This window comes from Amblyomma maculatum, chromosome 7, assembly GCF_055883805.1.
Source record: "Amblyomma maculatum isolate TAMU_Amacu chromosome 7, ASM5588380v1, whole genome shotgun sequence".
In the NCBI taxonomy this organism is placed as follows: domain Eukaryota; kingdom Metazoa; phylum Arthropoda; class Arachnida; order Ixodida; family Ixodidae; genus Amblyomma; species Amblyomma maculatum.
In genome coordinates this window covers 53,574,445-53,600,385 of record NC_139350.1, presented here as the reverse complement: position 1 = coordinate 53,600,385, position 25,941 = coordinate 53,574,445, and the positions used below count along the sequence as shown (strand labels likewise).

Sequence of the window (25,941 nt, the reverse complement as noted above, 5' to 3'; positions counted from 1 at the left end):
ATCACTACTTATATTATGAGCCTGCGCAAAATAGATTTGTTATATCTATGTCTCGGCACTATAAAATTGCCGCCAATTATTTTTTTTTTTTAGTGATGAAAACACTAGCGCCCTTAGACTGCTGATTCTAGTTCCAGCCGTTTTTAAGGCATTGATGAAAATCTGTCAAAAATCTTGTTTGTTTATGCCTTACAAAATGCACACCACGCTCTACCGTTCTTTAAGAAACTCAGCACTCGGAAGAATCCCAGCAGTACCGTGCAGTTTTGCTTCTCTTTGTTCTTTTCGTATAGAGTTGTTCCGCTATTTGTGAGAACTAAATGATATTATTTTCCAATATCGGCCCACTGCAGTTGAGAAAACGGCGAACCTGAGGCCGAACATAAACCTATATCTGAAACATTTCGAGCTATTTCGTCCGAATGGCAGCTGGCTGAAATAAAGTTTTGCCATACTAGAGCTACCAAGAGGATTCCAGCCATTTCAGCGCGAAAAGAGCACCTTTGTGCCTATTATGCTTTTGAACACTCAGCTTCCTCTGCGCTAGCTTCGTGGTATAAATTGCCGCATTCATCAGCCATTAATTCTACTGTTCCAGACGCTCAGCGGCAGTATATAGAAATGACCCCGTGGCCATGCAACTGAGTCAAGGATTGCTATGTCGCCAATTGTCAGTTCATAGTCGGAAAGGACTTCATATGTCCCTTTAGGAAGCAGCAGAGAAAGGCGGCCAAGGCGGCCTAAGGCGTCGCTAAGGCCGGGACGTGTTCAACAACGAAAACGGCGAACAATGTCCAAGAAATGCGGCCGACATCACCCAAGACGCTGCAATAACTAACGAATTCAGGTGATCACAATGTGCACATCCAGCAGTCAACGTCAATGGTCAATACTGATGTGCAACTACCACCATCAATGAGCCATGCATCCTGGAATATGATATGCCTTTTTTGCGATGCTTACACCAACATTTTTTGCTGTGCCGTTTTCATCATCATCATCATCATCATCATCAGCCTGATTATACCCACTGCAGGGCGAAGGCCTCTCCCATATCTCTCCACTTAACCCGGTTCTGTGCTAGCTGCATCCACTTGACCCCTGCGAACTTCTTAATCTCATCCGCCCACCTAACTTTCTGCCGCCCCCTGCTACGTTTTCCTTCCCTTGGAATCCAGTTTGTTACCCTCAGCGACCATCGGTTATCCTCTCTTCGCACTACATGTCCTGCCCATGTCCATTTCTTCTTCATAATTTCCACTAGAATGTCGTTAACTTGAGTTATTTCTCTGACCCACTCTGCACGCTTTCTATCTCTTAATGTTACCCCTACCATTTTTCGTTCCATAGCCCTCTGGGTTGTCCTCAACTTAAGTAGAACTCTCTTGGTTAGCCTCCACGTTTCAGCCCCATAGGTGAGTACAGGCAAGATGCAACTGTTGTATACTTTCCTCTTGAGCGATACCGGTAAGCTGCTAGTCATAATCTGCGAGTGCTTGCCAAATGCGCTCCATGCCGTTTTATGTATGCTATTTTGTCGTTAACTGGTTAGTCATCTCCCCACTAAGCAAAGGAAGAGCGCTCTTGTCACTCTTGTTCTCTGCGTCCGAGCTCGTTTACAACACTGAGTTCAGTATCGACGAAGCAGTCGAACCTAAGGGGCCAACTAATTAAATCTACCTCTAATTTATGACTTTTGTGCGGAAAACGTCTTGCGGGAAGAACTTGCTGCGTCGTTATTGAATGACGCTCCTTTCCCTCATGCGCGTTTTTGGCTTTCTCTGGACGATGAGGCACGTATCGTTTTCGCCACGCGTTCCTCTCAACGCACCAGAGCTTGTAGATGCGATGCCTCCAAGTTTTGCGTAAATCACCAGAGTCACAACTCGTAGGCGAGCTCCCTTTTATGCAAATAAACGGGAATGTCTGCGAGCATCATTACCTTCCGTGAGCACACGGGGAAATGAGAAAGCTTCAGGGAGAGCGGTGAACCCTATACTTGGGCCAGCTGGACGCCGCCGGGAGAATTTCCTTCAGTTGGCACCATCTTTGGCGCCGGCCCGAAGCGTGCTGCGAGCGCCACCGCAGTGGCGACGGCGGAGCAATGAATAGCGACAGCGCCATCTGGCCGCTTTTTCAGAATCGGCCCGGCGGAAATAAAACGCCGCTGTTTTATCCGCTCAAGTAGATGCAAATTGAACGCACGCTACGCGCACCTCCAGTACCTTCGGCTCCTGCGCGGAAGCTCCAGCGTTGTCTCCTTTGCATAAAGGCCTTTCCGCTTCATTTGACACATGACAAAAATGAGATGAGGCACGTCAGTTATGCATACCCGAGGGGCATCAGCCCTCATGGCTGCAGTTTTCGCTTATCGCCGTATACTTCCGTGTAGACCTATTGTCAAACTGCAGGCGTGAACAGAAAGAAAGAGTTAATATGACTTATTCGAGTCTCATTTTGAGGAACCTGCGAAGCCTTGTGTCCTTTGCCGCATGCGTTGCCACAGAGCCAAGCAGGTGTTCAAGGAAGCTGACAGAGAAACGCCTAAGGGCGGCGTATGGTTGCAGACGTGAGGCATTACGACATCACACACTATCCTGTTTTTTTTTTTTTTTTGTTTTTTTTTTTCCCTTTGTTAGTGCTTCATGTTCTGTAATATAGTGGCAGTAGAAGGAAACAACGGCAAAACAGTTGTTATATGAGAAGCTGCAGTACGTTGAAATTTACCAGGAATAGATAATATTATTACCTGCAAGTCATTATGTTATGCTGATTACCAAAGCTGTCTTGTAACTGTTTCGTTTCGCAGAAGACTCTGTGTGTCTCTATAACCTGCCCTTGTGCGCATTTTTTCTGCTTACCTATCCTGACCTTTGCGAAATAAAAGCTGTTTGAATTATTTCTATCCTGTTTTCAATTTTAGCAGGCACCTTACCGTCGGAGGAGGGAGCATACGGAAACATGCAGCAGAAAAGTGCGCAAGGTGCCAAAGTGGTCCTAAATTCCGTCAGGATCAGTGAAGCCTTTTTAAACAGTTGCAAGTGGCGGTTTAAGCATACATTCCCGCTTCTCCGGAATACTTTCTTGGCTATGCAGAGTAAATGAGCAGCAATATAACCTTACTAGGAATCTTTTGTCGGGACGCAGAATTAAATTGTCTTCAACTGTGGCTAAATATTGCTTTTCCTGTAGAAGAATAGGCTATTAACCACCCTTGTCCCCACCATGCTTTTCTTATTTTGAAAGGCTTTGCTGATACAAGTGTGTTGCGGGACTGTACTTTACATAGCATGTCTGCTTGAGATACGCGCGACTTTTGGTTTTTGTCGTGCACTCGTAATGCGCAGCGATTCTCAAAAGGAATGGCCCAGTGCTCACGTTACCTGAAGTGTGCGCAGTGGCTTATTCCATGATTACCAAAAGCGCAATTTAGCGTCTAACGCTTTGACTAATAGAAAACAAAACTTTGCGTTGTCTCTAAATGGCTCACAAATAATATAAAGAGATCAAGTTCGCTTGTACAATGGAGGCTTTCTGACAGCCCTAATCGGTAGCAATGTTTAAAAGCCTTACTCCCTCTTGCTGTTTTCTCCCTTTCTCAGAGAAACATACTTTTAATATTTTTTTATCGATAGGAGTAACAATTGATCGAATAAAGGTTGTACCGTACAGTTTTTGTTAGCATGAAGAACAGAAATTATCCTGAGGCAGAAGAGCAGTGCTTTGTTAGATGACTGAAGGTTTACGGACACATGTCTATATCAACGGGACATCGCATTTCATATCGATGTATACTGCACTGGTTTTGCCTATATTCTGTGCACATTTTTTTCAAACCCCGCATTCCAAAACGCTCAAGCTGAAAAACCCACGAGTGCAGTAGCGTTGCCAACAGTATGGCTACACACATGAAAGTTCGAGCGAGAGCAATCATGATATATTACGCTTTTTTTTTTTTTATTCTCCTACTACCTGCACCTTCGAAGCACCGCCTGAGTTATAGTGAAGTTTAACAGGAAGCACTCAAAAAATCTTAGAAAAAATAGGGCTACCTTTTACTCATAACTGCATGTTTACAGACACACAAATCGTACCTCCGTGCCATTTCCAACCGCCAGTAAAGCAACAACAGGCTCCTCAATGCTTACCGGTCACGAAACCTATCCATAACGTTAAAACTTTTAAAGGGCATTTTGGAACACTAAGTGCGACGAGGCGAAAGCCATTATAGCGCGGTGGATCGTAGCCCTCTACTGCGGCACCTCTGTCTCCCTCTCTTCTTTCACTCCCACGTTCCTCCCTTCCTTTACGGCGTGGTACATGTGTCCGCGGAGAATTGTGACAGATACTGCGCCTTTTCGATCCTGTAAATCAGTTTCAAACGCCGCTGATGCCTGCTGTACTAACGCCTCCTGGACATCTGGGTCTGCTTTTGTTTGATGTGTGGTGCGGCGTCTGAGGAAGCGGCAAATGAAAAGCGCCGCTCGGATGCCTGGATCGGATGCCCGGCGGGGTGAGCTTCGTATATGCATTAATCGCCTGGTGACGTCGTGACCTGTCATGACGGTACATCGCGCGTCCTTGTCGAACACAACCAGCATTTCATTGAACGCGTTAAAGTTCACCGGAGCTCTATAATTCGTTTACCGGAAAGGAAAGGCGCAGTATCTGTCACTCGCGGAATTTCGCTATCCTCACGGTAGACAAGGAGAATTATAATTAATACTTCACGATCCGGGGCGTGGGGCAGTTGGTAAAGCGATCGGCTTGGGATCCAAGGAATGGAGGTTCGGTTCCCGGAGGAGACAAGGTTTATTTATTTATTTTTAACAATCTCCCTCGATTCTCGAAAGTGTGACACCTTCTGCCGACAGGCTCTGCCGACAGCTCCTGCTGACAACGATGAGGCATTAAAGGCTATCGCCTTAAAAGAGAGCTTCATGTACCGCTCGCGACTGCCGGCTGCGGTGCCACTGCTTGCTGAAGGACATCATCCGAGGAGCTGGGCGCGGTTGTGACAGAGAAGGCAACCCTTCGTCTGTTAATATGATGGCGAAATTTGATGCCTACTCTCATTCGAGTAAAGTTACTTGGTGCTCGGGGTCATATCAAGCACTTGCTATGTGTCGGCATGTCGTTCCGGCTACAGAGGTGCAATTGAGATAATTCTCGTAGGTTCTCTGTCCATGTGAAAGGGAACCTTTGAAAATGAGGAAGCCAGCAGCAGCGCGAAAAGAAACAGGTGGCTTCACTTTCGCCTCGTAATGTATGCGTTTTTCTGAAAGCGGCCTGCGAGTAAGTGATCATCTACGTGATGTCACCGTTACTGTAACTACATTTTATCGCCATTTAAAAAGTTCTTCATACAGTTTATAAACTGTCTGTACGAACACTTACAAAAAGTTCTTCGTACAGTACATATGCGATAGACACAATGTGGCCTTGTGAGTCAGTACGCTGGAATCGACCGGCAGCTGTGCGGCTGTGCCTGCTTAGCTTACGGACAACGTATTAGGCTGTTTTAATTATTGTGAAGGCTCGCAGAACCTAGTTAAGGAGGAAAATATAGAAAGTGTGTCATATTGATGAAAGCAGATACAATTATCCAGAAGCGCCGACCGCGCTCGGCGTCCACATCCGCTTCCGAGACGTTCATTCGCATCCACTGGCGCTGCTTGGAGATTCATCGTGCTTTGCAAAACAAGTAAAGTTACTACCGTCGCAGCAGATTACAGAGTATTTGACAGGGAGAGAGCTGAGCCTGCATTTTGTGCCATGTAAACAACTCCATCTGTATCTACGAAGCTTGTAAAAAACAGCAGCTCTGGGCAGTCGTCGTCAGCGGCGCATCTCTGGGAAAATACAGCCTGTCCTGTGCAAATGCTGAACGGCCTACTTCAACTCGAAGCAATCAGTTGGCAAATTCACGCGATATTTCCTAAACGAGGCGCGTAAAAAGGTGAACAGCGGAGATAGAAATCAATGCCACGGGAGCCGTAGCAGTCGCGCGGTGCGGATGAGAAGAGAAAAGGGAGGGGGCAAGGGAACACGGCGACGGGTATTGTTTAGTGCAGACAGCGAGGCACCGTGCCAGAATTCCGGCCGTCTGCCGCCTGCTCCGATCACGGCGACGTGAAACCGACGCCGCCGGTACCCATCGGAGCGCCGCCGACGTCGGCGTATAGTATAACAAGGGCAGCGCAGAAAATGCGTTCACGGACAGGCCGCTGACTGACGCCGGTGGTAGCGCGACCATGAGCCAAAGGTTCAATACATACTCCGGAGACGCGTTCGTTTGCTTACCCCAAACTTCGCGACCGGAGATAGTGTGTAGACCTGAGAATAAAAGGGAAACTGCCTTGCAGCTCGTCCAGTGGGCGCTTAACGTGTCCTGTCGCGTGATACATTTCATTATTCCAATGAGGCATTCCTATATCGCTGGCGTTCTCCTCATGTTTCCTGCGTGAAATTGCCCGATCGAAGGCGAAAATTCCATTTGAGAAACTAAAAGTACAGTACAGAATAAGCAAATAAGGGAATGGCTGAAATTTTAGTGAAAATGTTGCCCAAAATAAAACCATGGCGCCACTGACGGGCGACGCCGACCTTATATGAAACCCGGCCGGTAGTTTGGAGACCAGCAGAGACCAGAAGCATTGAAAAACTGCGGGGTAACTTAAAATAATAATTGGTATCAAATTTTGAGGGAAATCGCTATTACTATTACAGAGCGAAAAGCCTCTGTGATGGGTCAACCTAACGAGGGGCTATTTACAACGAAATGCTGAGTGACCTAGTTCGAATCATTAGCATACAGCTTACACATAACTTTGAAAAGTAGTCAAGGGATATCCTGTTTGCGATGTAAAGTCCGTGAATATATACTCAGTAAGAGAGAATCGCCACGTGCAGTGAGGAAAATGTTGCAGTTCTATTCGTTCTCTCTGGCTCTGTCGGCTGCACAATGCGTTTTGTTCTAGTGAAAGAGTGTCTCTGATACGCGGCACACGCCTGTCGCGAGACATCCGAGCAGAGAGCGCTGGAAAGGACAAGATGGGAGGAAGAGAACCAGCGCAACGACACAGCGCCTGTATATCAAGACGCTGGCGATGTAAACCCCTGCGGTGGTACAAGTACAATAGCAGAAAGAGATTCTAAGGCCTCTCAACAACGAGAAAGTCGTGACACTCTATTTTTGGTGCTGGATTCCTCTTCGAATCCCTGTTTTCCCCCTAGTAAGGACGAAAACTTGTGAACAGATATAAAAACTGCGACGCTTTGGCATTTTTTGGCACCTGGGCGGTAACTAAGCTGTTATGTGTGTGCGTGAGAAAACTATTCCACTCGTTAAGTAATCGGCAATCGCTCGAGCAATCGACCGCGAGGCCACCGTGCTTTGCTTTACGTATGCGCGGTAATCAATCTTTTTCCAAAGCAAAATTAAAACTACTGCAACCACCGTGAAGGAAGCGGGACGTGGCCACACTGTCAAGATTAATCGTTCCGCGGAAAATATAGAAAAAAAAAACATTTGTGAAAACGTAGAGGAAAGCAGGCAACATGAAAGAATGGTATTGCCTTCCTTAAACTTTAAGGTCGCAAATACAAAGCGCCCCTTGGACCCCGCATCGGAAGCCATCCAGCGTGTTGACACGAAGAAGGCGACAAGAAGATGAGGGACACAGTAGAGGAGGAAACGTGCATGCTTTAGAGTTTCGCCTTTTCCACCGCATCTTCGTCAGCTTTTAAACATAAAAAATGTAAATAATGTCCTGTACGTTGAATTCTCGATTAAATAGTCCTGAAACTGAACTTTACGAAAAGAGAACTTATATGTTTCGAGTTCGTCGCTTCTTGTCACTCCTCGTGAGGATTCAAACTGCGGGCTCACACTGGATAACAAACTTTCGGGAGCAGTGCTTAAGAGCATTCTGCATTAGAATCTTTAAAAGTACGAGGAGCGAGGACCTTATCTCTTCTAACGAAGCCTTGGAGCATAAAGTGTTCTACGTATTTGTGCCAACAAGCATGCTCATGAGAATATGGGAACTTCACTCATCGATTGTAACATATAAGGCTGAAAGCTGGCCTTGTTGGTGTTTAAATTTTGAAGGCGTACGGAAAAAAAGAAAAAGACACCATGAACGCTAGGAATTTGGTGAGTGTATTGACAGAAAAGCACGCAGTTTTGATTGAAAAGAGCATGTATGCCTGGCAAGATCTATCGACTGAACCGCGTGCGCGACGGATATCGTCCGCTTTAGGACGTTCTATTCCTTGATGGAAAGAAGAATAAACTTTATTTATTGCTAGATGGAAAGATATACCCTGGGCTTGTTCACGCACGACTTATTCCAGGTGCATAACAAAGGCTTCCGATATCTCTCATTGTTTCCGGTCTGCATACATCGGGTCTGTTCTTAACGGAAAAAGGGGGGGGGGGGGGGCAAACTCTTTTTCCTCGTGTTCACGCCGTTTGCCTTGTGCCGCCGATTGTTCAGCTCCTGATATTGCTTCCACAACTGCCGTGTGCTCCATTAACCGAAGAGCGGCCAGTTTGTTCTGTGTATCGTTTTCCGCATAACAATGTCTTTACGGTATAGACCATATTGGTCCAGCAGGCCGTAAACGAATTGCCATGTTTGGCTTGGCTGATGGTGTCATTGTCCACTTTGCAGAGCTTTCCGATTTCAGTGCAGTAAGCACAACTCTGACGTTGGATTTCTCGGTCGCCTTTTTAAGGCGATGCGCGAGCAGGTGAACAAAGGGCAGTGCCACGCATCTAGGCCGCCCTTGAGTTTCTCGCTTAGCCGTCTCCTTCCGTTTTCCGAGGCTTTTTGTTCAGTTTTGATTGCTTTTATCAGCCACTCAATGGTTCTCACAGGCTTTCAGTGCTTAATGATGCCACCAACCGGAAACTGTCGTGTCCGACCGAACATGGCAAGCCGTTTATGGTCTGGAGGGCCAATGTACACTATCGAAAACCATTGTTATGCCGAAACACTACACAGGCCACACTGACTACACAAGGCACAAAGCCGCTGTCGAAGCGATATCGGGATCGGTACACTTGGCGGCACATTGCAAGCGGTATAAACACGATGACGAAGAGTGCGTCCCATATTATGAACATGCACGTGCGATCCCGGCGAATGCGGGCCAGAAAGAGCACGAGTTATTTACGGAAGTTGTTCGTATGCGCCTGGAATGACAGTCATGCGTGAGTGAGCCTAATGTATATCTTTCCATCAAAGACTAGAAGTCATTAAAGCGGAAGATACCGTCGCGAATAGGGTTTGGTCGATAAAACTTGCCAGACACGCGTCCTGTATGTAAAATAATCCCTATTTTTTTATCAACAAACTCAGTGGTAGTCTAGGGTTTGTGGTGCCTTTTCTGTTTCCTATTTGTAGTTGACGCTAATCCTGTCTTCGGTATTGATTGTGGCTCCCATTTGGTGACGCAGTACAAACAGCAGTGATGAAGAATGTTATTCCTGCAGTATCATTTTTGCTATCCAATTGTTAGCGGGTGATTACTGATTCTTTGAATATCATACACCACAGGGACAGATGTGTCAGGCCGGCCACCTATTTACTTAAAATGCGTAAGGTTTGATATCCTATTTTACCTTCTTACGCTCGAAACAATTCCCGACAGGGCGTTTTTTCTTGGTCTCCCTTTGACCTTGTTCTTTTCTCCGAAAAGATACTTTTGGGTTTATCTGGTTTGTGCAAGACCTTTCAAGTCACTCACTGCCTTGACCGTCCAAATAAATTCCAGCTTTGAGGAGGCATTTGTTTTTGTGTTCGTCGCCTCTGTATTTCTATTTCTGTGAGGGCGTTTCTAATAGAATGTGCCCTCATACAAGAGAACACCAATGCTAATCTATGAAAGGAGCTTTCAGCGTTGAAAATAGACCTTTAGGAATTCATTAGATATCACAGCGGAAAAAAGAACGACCGAATTTAGAAAGAATTAAGGGCTACAGGCAAGCGCTGATAGGCAAGTGAATTTAAGAAGCGTTTCTGGATCATGCCTCGTTGCTAGTCAAAACCACAGATATATAGTTAATGCTATTTTCTTTACTTATTTTCTTTTTGTGTACTAAAATGTTATCTATTTTCTTTATTTATTTTCTTCCGTTGCCATTGTACTCGTTTTCCGATGCAATTATGTTCTTAACCTTGTTTGTATTCCTTATATATAATGATGTACGTATAAGAGCCCCTCCCCTCTATAACGCTTCTTGTAAGCCTTGAAGGTACAAATAAATAAATAAATAAATAAATAAATAAATAAATAAATAAATAAATAAATAAATAAATAAATAAATAAATAAATAAAAGTTATTTATTTCACGACTGAATTCCTTCATAATTTGGTGGTGCTAACGCTAGTTGTCGCGGCGGAAAAGAATGACAGTGTTATTACCTACGACCTGTTTCTTTTTTCGTAATTCCGAAAACAAACCGGTTTAAGTGAAACAAAAACCTCCCATTCTTGTTCCGTCGTGTTCCTTAAGTCTCGTGCCCATGCATCTTCTTCAGAGGTGGGAGGCTATACGAAGTCTTACATTCCGCTCCTATGGTCCGTGAATTGACTAAGGAATATCACCTATATAAGAGCCATATGGTTATTTCTATTGCGTTACCGTTGGCCTTACCCAGTCTCTTGTGGGCGGGAAAGCATGACATTCGCATTGTAATTACCCACAGCGTTTTTCAACGCACGAAACCACAATCGGTCTTCTTAATTATGCTCATCCTTTGTCCGATTCTCTCGTTGTCATCTATTACAACGTTTTTAGAAACCATGAAATACTTGTGCGGAATAGCGCGTTTGAACGCAATCGACAGACATATGTCAACGTTTTCCCGCCAATCCTTTCGTGGCATGATTGTTTGAGTACCTATTCGAAGCAAGACTATAACACTTTGCTTGACAAGCTCAGAGCTTATCGATGAAAGCATCCCTCGAAGTCAGGTTCCACAGGACGCTCCAAAAAAGCACTAAGACTTCGTTCTGCAGTTTTCTCTGCTTTTAATCCGGTTTCAGTTTGTTCAGTTCAGGTACGTGTAAAAGAAGGTGCTATTCATTCTGCTCGCTTTTGCTTTGCACAAGTACGGCTCATAGCAACTGAGTTCGAGATGGCGGCCGTCTTGTTCCTCTACCACAAACTGTCTTTCTCTATCGCCTTGTAGTTGACGTAGTTGGTTGCCCTTAAAGCGGGTGCCCTCTCCACATAACGGCACATCACAGGACACATTCTTGAGAGTTCTTTGTTTTAGGCAGCGCACGGTGTCTGGGAGGCACTGGCCGAAGCTTAGAGATTTTCTTAGCTTGACATTTTTCTGGTCGGAGATGGTGTGTAGTAAAATGTGGAGTTCCGAGCCATACGACCTTTTCCTGGGCAGATATAGCTTACGACGTGATCGCATACAGATGTCACGATCTTGGGCGAATGTTGTGATGTTGTGGGACGTGAGCTCCTGAAAGGGTTCTTGATCTCTACATGAGTTGATGAAGGTAACAGTATGAGTCACGTAAATGCGTACGAGATATATATTGGAAACTTTCCGGGCAGCACTTTTGTAGGTGTGTTGTTTGCTCATCGGGTGAAACAGTGAGCAATATTTGTACGTAGGTGCGTTTTTATTAGAATGACGAATAGTCAGCGATAGCTCAACACGTATACTTCTTTATTCATTATTAGTAATCATTTGTCCTGAACCATGAGGAGGGAAATTCTGCTATTTCTGTCACGTAGTCTCTTCGTCTTGCAAAAAGAAAAGACAGCGTCCAGAATCTGCGGCAGGCACATCTTTGCTTTCAAATCTATGGTTAATGCAGCAGTGCGTGCACAGAATCAACTCGTTCGGCAGTCTTCTCGAAAATATGGAAGGGAACAAAGAATCGTTCCCAGTGAAGCATTAAAATTTTTTGAAGCTCTTAAAAACGTCTTCATAATCTTGCGGCTTTTTCAGGCTCATTTACACTTACTTTTGAATTTCAACACTGACCAGACAGATGTTTAGCTACAGGCGGGTAGAGAAAAGGAAGTGTCTATTTCTCGTTCCTCCTGTTATGAAGCAATAAAAATGAGTGTCCGTTAATGTCTCAAAACACCTGTGCTGAATGTATCTAATTTGAAACACTTCATTCTATACTCGGCCGCAGGTTCTGTGTAAAGTTCCTATTGCCATCTTCAGGATAGAGCCACACTCTTTGTGGAGGTCACTCTAATTTCTTCGCTGCACTTAAGAACTTTTGATAAACTGCGGTAAAAAAAAAAAAAAAAAAAAAAAAAAAAAAAAAAAAGCGAAATCGTGAACAGCATAGACGAGCGCAACTACAGCGGCTATAACCTGTCAAAGGGCGTGTCGAATATGTTTCATTATTGCGGCTCTTCGGAATTGCAGGGTATTTTGAGTCACGAATGGCTATATTCAACCTGCCAATGCCGATAGCGCGTGCTTCTTCTCTTTTCATCGTTCTTTGTTGTTTTTTCCTTCTCTTCGAACCCCAACTACAGAGCGGAGGAACCCCGGCGGCTGACTTGCCCCGGCGGATGCGCATTTCCATGCTGTGAGAGAAAATTGCGAATGGCGGCACGGAAGCAGCCTTCGTCGTGCTCTCTTCGCGCCGCTTCTGCCGATGGCTCCCCGCTGAGGCGGCTGACGCGCGCTTGTCGAGCGCGTCACGCGTGGCTACCAAGACGAGACACCCCGTGCCGTGCCTCAGTGCCCTGAACGCCTGTGTTTATTTTATTTATTTTTTTCGTGCGTGTCTTGGCGCGTCGACGGCGAATGCCCGAATTGGCGGATTCTGTGCGTGCTTGCATATCCGCCCTGGCCTTTTGGTTGCGCGCGATGCTGACAAGAATGAGTCCGAGCGCCGAGATTGAGAAGTGCGCAGAACCCATGGAACATACTTCGGTGACTTCATCCAGCCACTTCTCATCAGGTCTTTTAGTACCAGCCTTAAATAAAGGTGTTTTTCTCCTCCTCGTATACTAGAGGCTTCAGGAAACTGTGAAGTGCTATAAGGAACTATACTATATAGACGCGAGAGGACAACGCTGACTTAAGCATGCTCTCTTGAAAGCTCGTCGGGGCTTGGTTCTTGTCTTCCCTCCAGCTAAAGGCTATCGCTTATTGAGCACCCACTACGAAAGCGTCTTTGATTTTAAAGTGTCGTCCATAGAGAAATGTATTTGTTCCTCTCTGCGAGCACGCTCTCAGTGGATGCAATCTCGTGGCGCATTCCCCTCAAAACAGCTACAAGTAAGTGTTGTATCACAATGGCTGCGCACCTTCTTTGCTGTTTTGTGACGAATGAGTGGAAAGTGCGGATAATGAAAAAGGAGGGGAACAAGATATGCCGACCGTGGAAACTGGCGACAATTCGTTGGACAACTTCTGTGTGGACAGCAGGATGGGTTATTAGCAAGTCGAAAACCTATGGGAGAAATGAAAATAGCTACATATAGCTCATGTATAATTTCCCACAAGCGACAGACGCGAGTTGACTGCAACCATATATATGCACGAGCAAAAGCTAAACACTTTCCGTTTGTTTGCTGCTGCACCTGTGCGTCCTGTAGAGCATCAGCGGCCGGCTCTCAAAGTTACAGGTAGCGCATGTTTACGCGTGTGTAAAGTTTTTAGAAGGAGCAAAAAACTGCTCGGCCTAGGTTCAGCGTTGTGGTCTTCTTGTTGCCACCGCTTCTTGCAGGCTGGCCGTAACGGCGATTCTGTTTATAGTAGGGTTATATCTTGGCTAATCACAAGATATCTCTTCTCTTTTTGTCACACTTTCTCGCGTTTTTTTTTTTTTTATTTGGGCTTCCTTCTATCCGGGTTTGTTTTTCTTTCACTTTATGCGGTTGGGGATGCATTGGCACTGAGTTTCGTTGGCTGAGCTTACGCACTTTGTTTGGTATCGGGACATCGATCGTTTGTCGATTCCACTGAACACAGCCCTCTTTTTGCGGCAGCTTCTTGACGGCGCACGGTGTCACTGGGGAATATTTCGTCGTAGCCTACTGCCCTGGTAAACAATAATTCAACTACGCCATTTAGAGAAGCTTCAGATGGTTTCAGATTCCTGGCTTAGCCAAAGGGAACAGAAAATTCGCTGCGAGTGATCGAGGATGAAAATAATGGAAAAAGAAATAAAATTTGGTATGTACAGTCAAGAACGCATGTAGTGAAGCAAATGCTTCATCCAGATTTCGAACCAGGCGAGCTCTCATGTGGAGACGCACAGGTGGGGAAAAATTTGGCTTTCATCGGCACGTGATGTAATTTTAGTGTCATACCTGTAATGCTTGCTCTGCAGCCAATAGCCCGAACATCTCTGACTTTTAAGCGTGCCACGATAAACAACAGCCTCCGCTGTCTTAACGCAGCTGACAAGTGCTAATGGTTGGTACATTGTGTATAGCTATGATGGTCGTGAAATGTTTCTCGGCTTCCGTCGTGAAATGTTTCTCACCACTCGGCTTCCGTGCATGTCTCTCAGCCTTTGCAAGTCACTGATAGCACTGGGCCACATGTAGTGGCCTACGCGGCGTCTTATTTAGGCATTTAGGCCACTTTAAGCACTGCGCATCACAGACGGACAGAATATCGAACACAAACCGAATGCAGTGATGTTAATGAAACAAACCACGAACAAAAAGTGCACCATTTCCCTTTGCTATTCTTATTTGATAAATGTGCCTATGCAAGTAGACTTTCCCAGCCCTTCGCCAAAGTATGACTGATCGTTGTGGGCAAAGCTACGCATCATTCAGCGTTTGTACAAAATTAGGCGAACGCCTTTTCGCCCCTTTCTGCCGTAGCTGACAATTATCGACACCTTCTCGAGAAAGGTACCAGCCTAATGTCGTGAAGCAAGAGCTCCTGAAACGAAGGACATGAGAAAAGAAATAACGCCAACGAAGACTGAGTTTCACACGCTCCGTGACGATGATATCCTCACGCGTGATACGCCTCTCGCCGATCGAAGACTTCATTTCCGGCGTGGTAAGCAGCGTCCCTCCCGGCAGAAGGGCTTGTCCGGCTGACCCTCCCGCTCAAGAAGGAGACCATCTTTGTAATTCAAACGAGCTTCTTTCGAGCTCCTGATGGATGGCTTCAGCCTCGCTTGCTGGTAAATCCTCCGCGAGCACAGCCGGGCTTACGGGGACCGACTCAGAAACGGCGTGTGTCAGCTGATTTCCTTCGTTTTTCCACCGCCTGGCAGTTTTTCTCCTCCTGGAGGGAGTGTGTGTTTAACGCCGAGTAGCCGCTCCTCCGAGTCAGCCAGCCATCGCCAGAAGCCATTAATACCTCATGAATGGCAACAAAAGCGTCCCTCTCCTGAACGCCGACTTTGTGGGAGAGGAGGATCAGGGAAGCCACTGAGCCGTTTCGCGATTAGGTCTTTAGTCGTCCAGCCAGATCTTTGAGCGTGTGTGACGTTCTTGTGTTCGTGCAGTTATTGATGTTCGGTCAGTTACTTTAGCTAACAGTATTAACTGTGACTCATTGCACCTTCATCTCCTCTACCCTCTTATGCTCTTCCTTGGGTGAAATTTGTTTCAATGCGACAAGTGTCGTTCGTCACTGTGAGTGGACGTTTCTAAACGTCCACGTTAAAGGATTGGGCACAGTTTTTTTTTTTTTTTTTTTGAAAAAGATTAATGAAAACTTCGTGTGATCGAACATCTTTCGGTATCTCCTAAGTGAAAAAAAAAAAAAAGGGAAAGGAGAGGCAGGAATTTAAACCGCTCTAAAAACAACCCATTTGCGCTTGCGCTGTATTCAGCTCACAAATAGTTTCCAGTTTTCCTGCCTTCTTTCTCACACACGTGATTTTCATAAAGCCAATACTCGCGGCCATAAATCAGCGCAGATACAGGATATACAAGTTAAAGCGTGAGAATCTAAATGCTTGGTTGCAGGAAATGAATATGGGGCGCAAATGAAGCCACGCTGGCTAAAACACGGAGGCTTTCCTCCCGTGGCTTGCTCATTTTCTGCCGACAGGCAAGGGGAAGCTGGTTTCGCAGTAGTTGAATCAAGAATTTCATACCGATTTGGCAAACAGGATGCTAACTTCCCTTTAAATCATGTATGGTTAGGTTATGGGGTTTGACATCCCAAATCGACTCAGAATGAGAGACGCCGTGGTGCAGAGCTTTGGAGATTTCGACCACCGGGGTTCTTTATCGTGCACTGACATTGCACAACACACGGGCGCCTTGCTTTTCGCCTCCATCGAAAAGCGGCCGCCGCGGCCGGGATTCGATCCCGCATCCTTCGGCACAGTAGCCGAGGGCCTTACCAATGCACCATCGCTGCGGGTTCCTTCACATCATGGAGCTTTACGTGTTAGACAAACAGTGTGACGTATGAGTTAAGCTCAATGGTTATCTCCGGTTTTATTTTTTTTTCTACACCCATGACTAAAAATGAAGAAGGAAAAAGTGGCAGGTCCTGATCACATTTTTGCACATCTGTGGGACGGCGGAGTTAGGTCAGTAAAGGCCATGACCTTCTGTACATGCGGCCTGCTCCCCATGCAACTGCACGAAAAACACGAAATAATACTTACGTAATACCAGTACCGGGTTAAGTGGAGAAATATGAAAGAGGCCTTCGCCCTGCAGTGGGTATAATCAGGCTGATGATGATGAATACCAGTACTTAAAACACCTATTAGTAATGATCCGAGAGATTACATGATAATTGTACAGAACAACAACTTTGTACGGATAAATACGAACAGAGGAATGTTGCACTTCAAGGAAAACAAAAGGACATGCAGCTTTTCGAAAGGATATCGAACAATTAACATGCCGTAGAAATATGCACAGAATGCGCAGATTATGCGCAGGACTTGCATAGACTTCAAAGAATGCGATTTTTTTTAATTTTCTCAAAACATTAGCAGTCATAAATGCTTTGCGTAATCAATGCATGGTAAACTGTTGAAAATATTCGGAGGCTTTGCGCAATGGCCAATGCGCTCCACAGGAGGGATATTTCGGGGGTGTCGGCAACTTCGAGCGAGGTCTTCGGAGGCAGTAGGCGAATATGTCTACTTAGTACAGGTAGTAACCGCAGATCCGGACCATGAAAAGGAAATAACAAGAAGAATAAGATTGGGATGGAGCGCATTTGGCAAGCACTCGCAGATTATGACTAGCAGCTTACCGGTACCGCTGAAGAAGAAAGTATACAACAGTTGCATCTTGCCTGTACTCACCTATGGGGCTGAAACGTGGAGGCTAACCAAGAGAGTGCTACTTAAGTTGAGGACAACCCAAAGGGCTATGGAACGAAAAATGGTAAGGGTAGCATTAAGAGATAGGAAGCGTGCAGAGTGGGTCAGAGAAATAATTCAAGTTACCGACGTTCTAGTGGGAATTAAGAAGAAGAAATGGGCATGGGCAGGACATGTGGTGCGAAGAGAGGATAACTGATGGTCGCTTAGGGTAACAAACGGGATTCCAAGGGAAGGAAAGCGTAACAGGGGGCGGCAGAAGGTTAAGTGGGCGGATGAGGTAAAGAAGTTCGAAGGGTCAAGTGGATGCAGCTAGCACAGAACCGGGTTAAGTGGAGAAATATGGGAGAGGCCTTCGCCCTGCAGTGGGTATAGTCAGACTGATGATGATGATGATGATGATGATGGCAACTTGGCACAATCTCTCTTGTTATCGGCATGTCCCAAAGAAGGATGAAATGTATCCGATATCATAAAAAGCTCTTCGACACGCTAAGAAGATGTGTGTTGTCACACCAGGCATAAATTTAAAAAAAAAATGCCTAGAGTTTCGGCTAAATTTGTAACATCCTGCAAAAGCAATGTTGCAGAAGTTCTGCTTTTCTTTCGTCCAGAGTGGGCCAGGTAACAAATTCTAGTTAATGACATTCTATTCGAAATCAAGAAGAACAAATTATCATGTGAAGCACATGTACTGAAAAGACAGGGTAACCGATGGTCGCTAAGGATGAATTGGATTACAAGGGCAAGGGAAGGAGAGTGTAGCGGAGGCGGCAGAAAGTTAAGTGATTGCAGAAAGTCAGGGGCCTGCAGAAAGTTAGGTTAGCCGGCCAGCGGGCCAGAAGTTTGCAGAGGTCAAGTGGACGCAGCTAGCGCAAGACCGAGTTAATTGGAGGAATATGGAAGAGGCCTTTGCCCTGCAGTGACTGATCATGAAACAAATATTTTTCTTATGGAGCCATGTGTTCACAGATAGAGTTGTAGCATGTAATCGGTTTTAGTATGAGGAGAAATCTGCACTTCGTATGCTCGGATGAATACATCTCAACCATTGCATGCGAGCGAGGTCTTCGGATGATGCGAAGGTGGAAAGAGCGTCGTTATCTCCTGCACACACTTTGGCGCGAAGCATAAGTGGGGCTACCCAAGAGGGTTCTACTTAAGTTGATGACAACCCAGAGGGCTATGGAACGAAAAATGGTAGTGGTAACATTAGGAGATAGAAAGCGTGCAGAGTGGGTCAGAGAAATAACTCAAGTTACCGACATTCTAGTGGAAATTAAGAAGAAATGGATATGGCCAGGACATGTAGTGCGAAGAGAGGATAACCAATGGTCGCTGAGGGTAACAAACTGGATTCCAAGGGAAGGAAAGCGTAGCAGGGGGCGGCAGAAAGTTAGGTGGGCGGATGAGATTAAGAAGTTCGCAGGGGTCAAGTGGATGCAGCTAACACAGAAGCGGGTTAAGTGAAGAGATATGGGAGAGGCCTTCGCCCTGCAGTGGGAATATAGTCAGGCTGATGATGATGATGATAAGTACTGTCATGTACGTGTGCATGCTTTATCTGTTTACTTTTGTTTTTCTTGTGTTTCGTACAGTTACTCTGCAAGGCGAGTGCCGGGGTGTGTGTTCCTCCCCTCCCCACTGCGGGAGGAGGGGAACCACTGTTTATATTTTCAGCGCGGGGCTCGGGCGCCCTCGGCGAGACGGCCCACGCGTTCGTCACCCCTCTTTCTAGACACCTGTTTCTCGGGTCAACTCCGACTTGGCACAAAGTGTGCATGCGCGTACTTACTGGCTGTTGTCTTTATGCTATTGAACATTGTAGGGCTCCGTGCCTCTGTTTAGGTGATGTTTGCTCCGTCATTTAGTGCGGACTCCAGACGCTTTCGGCGTGCCACGCACGCGTCCGTTGGATGTCTGTTTTATTGCGAAAGCAATACTATACACCAGGTCTAGCCGCTCGTCGCGTGGCCGTGGCCCCTGGACCCCCCTGCAAGAAGAAGAAATAGAAGAAGAAGAAGAACGCTCGGTCACCGGCAGCTAATGCTTTCGCTTTATATTCGGTTCGGCAGCGCTGAACCCTTCTAATTTTTTGCTTTCGTTTTCTGTAAGCGACCCCAGATTCACCTCGGACAGAATCGCAGATGATTCGGCATTCCATCACGGTCTGCGGTATGTTTTCTGTGAAACCGTGGGAACGCGTCCCTTGACAATTTGTTCTGAGAGAGGCACTACGCAACGGCCACAAGCTGCGGGCTGGCGAGCAGTTGTGGTCGGGGCAAGGTATGGTCGACCCGCATGCTCGCTTAAGACGACGGGCTTTACTAAGCCTAAGGGCGGCCCAGCTCAATATTGCCCTGTATCTTTTAAGCTCTGTATTCGAGCTGTTAAAATAAGCAATTTTCGAAATTTTTGCCCAATCGTAAGGTTTATTGCGCAAAGCAAGGAGGCGGTATCTGGAAAGAAAAATGAAGAGACAAGATGAACCATCGAGAACTAAGAAGAAATACATGTTTTGAATTTTACCACTGCTTAAAAACTGAACTGTGAAAACCCTACTCTTGCTTGAACTAACCGCATATGTCCTACAGAGGCGATCAGTGAAATTTGGAGAAATAACGGAGCTGGGAAGCAAAGTCATAAATTTGACTTGCAATATTGGTCTAATAATCTGATGGAAACAATCGCGAAAAAGAAAAAAAAAAAAAAACGGACTATTAACTGTCTGAGATGCAGGTCATATACTGGAAGAAACCTTTCTGTGCTTATGCAGCTAAACCTGCTGAGGATTGCCTTTTTTGACACTGTTACTGCACAAACTAGTTCAGAGATCTCAGACCTCAGTTATGGTTTCGGTTTAAGTTCTGACTTCACGATGAAATTACTAGTTTTCGAGCCACCAACTACGCAGAAATGTGTTCCTTTACACCACTGAGTCTGTGCGAACGTAAAATCGCGACTAATCGATATCCCGCACAATATATACGCTCTCAAAACAAGTGCAATGCGAAATCTTATAGAAACCGGCGGCTAGACACAACAGACGCGGCCCACTTCCGCTTCGTGCGGTTCCCGGCAGCCGGCGCAGCCATCGGCACGAGCACGGCGTATATGATGTTATGTTACTCCAGTGTACGACCCCAGAAGTTTCCGCGGGTACTATATATGATGCTGCGCAGTGAACTGGTGCTTGTTGGCTCTCTAGTTTTCACCGCATAGCCACAGGAATTTGTCCTGGAGTACAGGGTTAATGTCACTGCTCAAACAGGCCTGAAAACGCTGTCACATCGCATGTGCTCGAAATTGGGGGACCAAGTAAAAGTCGCAAATATTAAATGAAAATGCTAGATGTAATGTCCAGCGCTGTGGGAGACCTGGAGCATAAATACATAATTTTTTATTCAGAAAAGTGTTGCAGCCCTGTGCTCGACTAACAACTGAAAGCTGAAGCGGCACTTCAGCCTCACGCCAAGATATTTAAGGGGCACACAGATCCATTCTAATGACTTAACAAGGCCGCGTGAATACAGAGGCCACATATCACAGCTCATAATTTTGTGAGCAGTTCACATGGGCATCACAGACAATACAAAATTAATTTTTCATGGGTATAGCGTTGTCAGTGCAGCAAAAAAAAAATCCTCGGCATATGCAAGCATACAATAAGGCAGCTGTCGGCATTTTCGTAACACAGATCACTCAAAGTGGCTCCCAAAAGTAGTGGTACATCGCGCAGTACATTTTGCGGGGCTATTATACGATATATTTATGCATTTTTCTTTCTTCCAAGTAAGACAGCCATACTTTTCTAGACACGCACAGATAGACAGACAGGACAGGTTTGCTTCCCCATTAATTCTTGCATTCATCGCCATTAGCCTGACTATACCCACTGCAGTGCGAAGGCCTCTCCATTTTCTTCCAATTAATCCGGTCCTGTGCTAGCTGCACCCACTTGACCCCTGCGAATTTCTTAATCTCATCCGCCCACTTAACCTTCTGCCGCCCCCTGTTACGCTTTCCTTCCCTTGGAATCCCGTTTGTTACCCTAAGCGACCATCAGTTATCCTCTCTTCGCACCACATGTCCTGCCCATGCCCATTTCTTCTTCTTGATTTCCACTAGAACGTCGGTAACTTGAGTTATTTCTCTGACCCACTCTGCACGCTTCCTATCTCTTAATGCTACCCCTACCATTTTTCGTTCCATAGCCCTTTGGGTTGTCCTCAACTTAAGTAGCACTCTCTTGGTTAGCCTCCCCGTTTCAGCCCCATAGGTGAGTACAGGTGAGATGCAACTGTTGTTTACTTTCCCCTTGATCGATGCCCGTAAGCATGCTAGTCATAATGTGAGAGTACGTTCCAAACGCGCTTCATCCCTATTTATTCTCCTAATTACTGCATTCTCCTAATTCCCCCTAATTGTTAACTCCTACATACTGTGTTACTGCATCCAAACATCCAGCCTGTAATCAGTCAGTCTCACGCGTTGCGGTCTGCATGACACGCCATGTGAGGATGACGCATCAGCGCGTTTCCAATTCCGAGGAATATGCATCCTGCATTTAATATTGAAAGGAGGGAAGTAATAAGGCGGTGCTGCAGAAGGAAGGGGAGGAGAAACCAAACACAGCATACTACGTGGACGCAGCACGATCACGGAACGGAGGTATGACTTTCATGTTTGCAACGCCTTCAGGACCGCGGAATTGTGCCTCGATGAAACGTTAAACCCAACTTACGCAAAGGAGGCAGCTGTTCTTGTAGCTTCATCGGCTAATCCCAAATCTGTTGCATTCACACCGTACTCACAGAACGCAGCGCTCGTCTTGTTGTCTTCCTTCGTCCCTGTCGTTTTTTTCGCGCTGTTGTACACAATCACAGAACGTCAGTCGCCACTTCAATAAAGGGTTGATTCATAAGTAGGCGTGTCACTGATTAATGAGCATCCACCCAGCCAAGTCTCAGCCACCTGGCTCCGCCGTAACCTGGAACCTCCGGGAAGAAACGAGTCGCTCCGCGCCTGAGCTCTTCTGTACTGGACACCTCCCCTTGATGTCTATACAGATTGTTGCAGCCTCGTAGCTTCAAATATGTATGCCGTATACTCTAGACTATACTCTCCGCAGTGGCCGCACTATAAAGAGGCAACTAACCTTTGCCACTACCTGTGGGCAGGCCAATTCAATCCCATAGGTGACCCCATTACACACCCCTCGGAATAGCACTGGGGGCTATTCTGCTCAGCTATTAAGGCGAAAGCCTTTAATATGCCTCATCGTTGTCAGCAGGAGCTGTCGGCAGAGGGTGCCACACTTTCGAGAGAGCACCATATGTGGACATTAACAGTAACCATAACAGTAATTGAAAGCTAGTTAACAGGGTTAATTGGCTGTGCAGTAATGAGTACCATGGTAGTTAGACAACTAGATAGTTTACTAATTAGGTAATTAGTAATAATATTCAGCCACTGTATTAATTGCATATTTAACTAATTAAATAATTAAGAAACTGAATACATAGTCAGTTATATGAAGTAATTTCACGAACAACTGACTAGATAATTAACCGAATAATTACCAATTAACGAATGGAAATGTATTATTCAGGCTTAGAAATGCCTCTGACGGGAGGCGCGCTGCCGGCAGCGCACCTCCAGTCACCCCCGCTGTGGTCAGCGGCGCATTTAACAGTACTAATTACTCATGACTAAAGAGTATAACAACAGAGGTGGCTGTGACTATGACGTCATCACATTGTGACGTCATCGGTCGGTGACGTCATTATGACGCCACATCCGGTCATGCCATCACGACTGGGTGACATCACCAGGTGATCCACGCATATACGAAGCTGACCCCGCTGGGCGTCCGATCCAGGCGTCCGCGTAGCGCTTTTCATTTGTCGCTTCCTCGAACGCCGCACCATACAAAATATAGAAGCACACGCAGTACAGCAGGCATCAGCGGCGTTTCAAATTGGTGTACAGGAAAGAAAAGGCGCAGTATCTGTCACAATCCTCCGCGGGCACCTTAACCGAGCCGTAAAGAAAAGGAGGATGATGGGAGTGAAAAACGAGAGAAAGAGGTACCGTAGTTGGGGACTTCGGACCACCGCGCAACAGACGCTTTCGCCTCATTGCACTCAAGTGATCCAAAGTGCCCCTGGAATATTTTAACTTCCCGCGTTCTCGCATGTAAAATTGTGTCTCTTGCGCTACGTTTTCGATGTCTTTTCCACATCTTACATTGATAACTGGCGACGATCGGCATGTCAAGCAATTATGATGCGGTTCATAGTCATGTGCGTGGGAGTGTGCATGGGAACAAAAACGTGCTCTAACCGAAATTGCGAATTCTGTTTAGCAGTAACGCACCATAACGGTCCTTCGTGATGCGTCTCTGGAAGGCCCGCGAGAAAGATATTGCGCCGAAGGGCATCTTCGCACCCTAGGGAACGGCCTTGGTGCGACTGTGAGTGCGGACACCTGAAAATATTCTGCATATTCCTTGTTATGATTCTGTACTCAGCTACTTGCTTGTTGCGCGGAATACATACCGCCGCCCTCCCATTATTCAGTAGTTCATTTCAATTTGCATCTCTTGACTGTTTACGTGTTTGCCATTCAGAAACAGTCGGCCTCCGATCACGATTTTTGATGTCGATGGGGCTATGCTGGCGAAGTCAGGTGGCCTAATTCTCTTTTTTCCTTATTTGCAGCCTATCGGCAGTGGTGAATACACGGAGCCAGAAAATGGTGACGTAAGTCTTATTTCTTCTTCAGCACAGTGTCCATTGTTGTCTTCAGATTTAAATGCTGCTTTACATTGCTTCTCGCACAACTTATGCCTAAATATGGCGAACTATTAGGGCCACTTTTAATTACCTGCGCATCGTGCAGCTTCCGCTTTTCTAAACAAAGCGCAGTTTTCTAGTTCTGTATGTGTTACTTTATCTTGCGCAGAACTCTGCAGCTCTATTTGGGTCTGAATCTACATACCACAAATGAGGCGAACCATTTTTATCAGAGTCGCTCCTCCAGCGATGCAGACGTTCAAACTTCAACCAATGCTCTCAATCAAGAAACAAGAATACTGCTACTATATTGTAAAAAAAACTGCTGAAGTTCTGGTTCGGGCTTTTTATTCTCTCTGTATGACTAGGAGAATCAGAATGGAAAGACGAGGAGGAAGACGAAGGTGGACAGGGCAAGTGTTGAACCAGCAACAGTTAGTGAGAGCAATAAGCAGCTTCTATGGGCCGGCCTAGTCAGAAAAAAAAATGGAAGTAAAAAGCAACAAAGAAAAGAAATCTGGAGAACAGAACGCTTTTATGTTGACGAATTAGGGCCACGAGCACATAACGAATACGAAACGCAGTATGTCCCGAAGAACCAGAGCCCACATCTGTAGATTACCTGCAAAGTGAGGAAAGAACGAAGGTAAAACTGGGAGCCAGATTAGTGTTAATAACATCAAGCTGTCATCATTGAAAGTTGGTGAACAAAACTTCACAGCCGAATATTGAGACGCATACTACAGATACACGTTAGCGTTACTCTCTAAAGTGTGCTACATGTTTCGGCTTTGTCACCATCCAACTGCCACAATTTCTTGAGGCTGCGAAGCTAGAAGAGGTTGATGCCACCGACGCCGCTGAGAATTTTTTTTCGACACCGTGTGGTACTAACGCTCACGCGCTGAAAAAAACATTCCTATCAAGGATAACAGGATTAAGAGAATGCCGAGTTCGAACTGAACAGTCAGAACAATAAAACAGTACAAACAAAAAAAAAATCAAAAGGAAGTAACGCATCGACAGTGTCATCACACAATGGCAACGACTGTGTGAAATTAACGCAATTCTAAGAAAGCACTGCTTATCTAGCCGTCGAGGGTTAAGGTTAACGTGTTAATGTAATTTCTAGGACAGCTTATGATGGTACGGGATTTTAGCCAACGGTGGCCCTTTAAAGCGAAAGCATTTCGTGGTTTATGGTGACATGGACGAAGCCTGTCATCAAATTTGTCCACACGAACTGTCAATCATGAATTGCGGGGTAATTAATATAACATTTGATTAAAGCTATGTGTAAATAGTAGGAATAGTTGATTAATGCAGTGAATCATTTAAATGATGTGTTAATGATTATATTGAACGAATTAGGCTGTGGACGGGGGCTGTCGAAAGAGCGCGTCCGCACGAATAGCGAGGTAAATTGACAAAATTTAATATCCAATCTAATTAGAGCATCGTTAGTTCGATAATGCGGCCTCCAAACTTGGATAGATCACCTGCAACGTTTGGCCCTTGGACCCCCAAAATTTGACCTTGTCAGAATAGGACCAAAATGAATGGCTAACTTAAATTTAATATAACCAATTCAGTGGAGACCTCCAAACTTACGTGGGCAATAATTTCGCCTCCCTGGACCTCAATATTTGACTTCGTCTTCATTTCACCAAAATCGCTGTCTAACTTAATTTTAGCATGGCGAGCTCAGTGGAGACTTCAAGGTCTGGGTGAGCCACCCCCAAAATTTGGTTCCTTGAGGCCCACATTTGACTTCGTCATAATTTTACCAATGCAAACGCATACTAAGCAACAATGCTAAATGATGAAACGCAGAACTCATAATGGAACTGGGCACGGAACTCGCAAT

At 45.7% G+C, this 25,941-nt stretch overlaps 1 protein-coding gene across 3 annotated transcripts in view; it reads left to right on the top strand.

Moving 5' to 3' along the window:
• Positions 1-25,941, top strand: part of LOC146183221 (uncharacterized) — a 235,550-nt gene that overhangs the window by 104,522 nt on the left and 105,087 nt on the right. For all 3 annotated transcript variants that reach the window (XM_084609091.1, XM_084609090.1, XM_084609089.1), the window contains exon 3: positions 24,000-24,041. In XM_084609091.1, the coding sequence (XP_084465217.1) occupies positions 24,000-24,041 (42 nt within the window). The remainder of the gene's footprint in view (positions 1-23,999; positions 24,042-25,941) is intronic.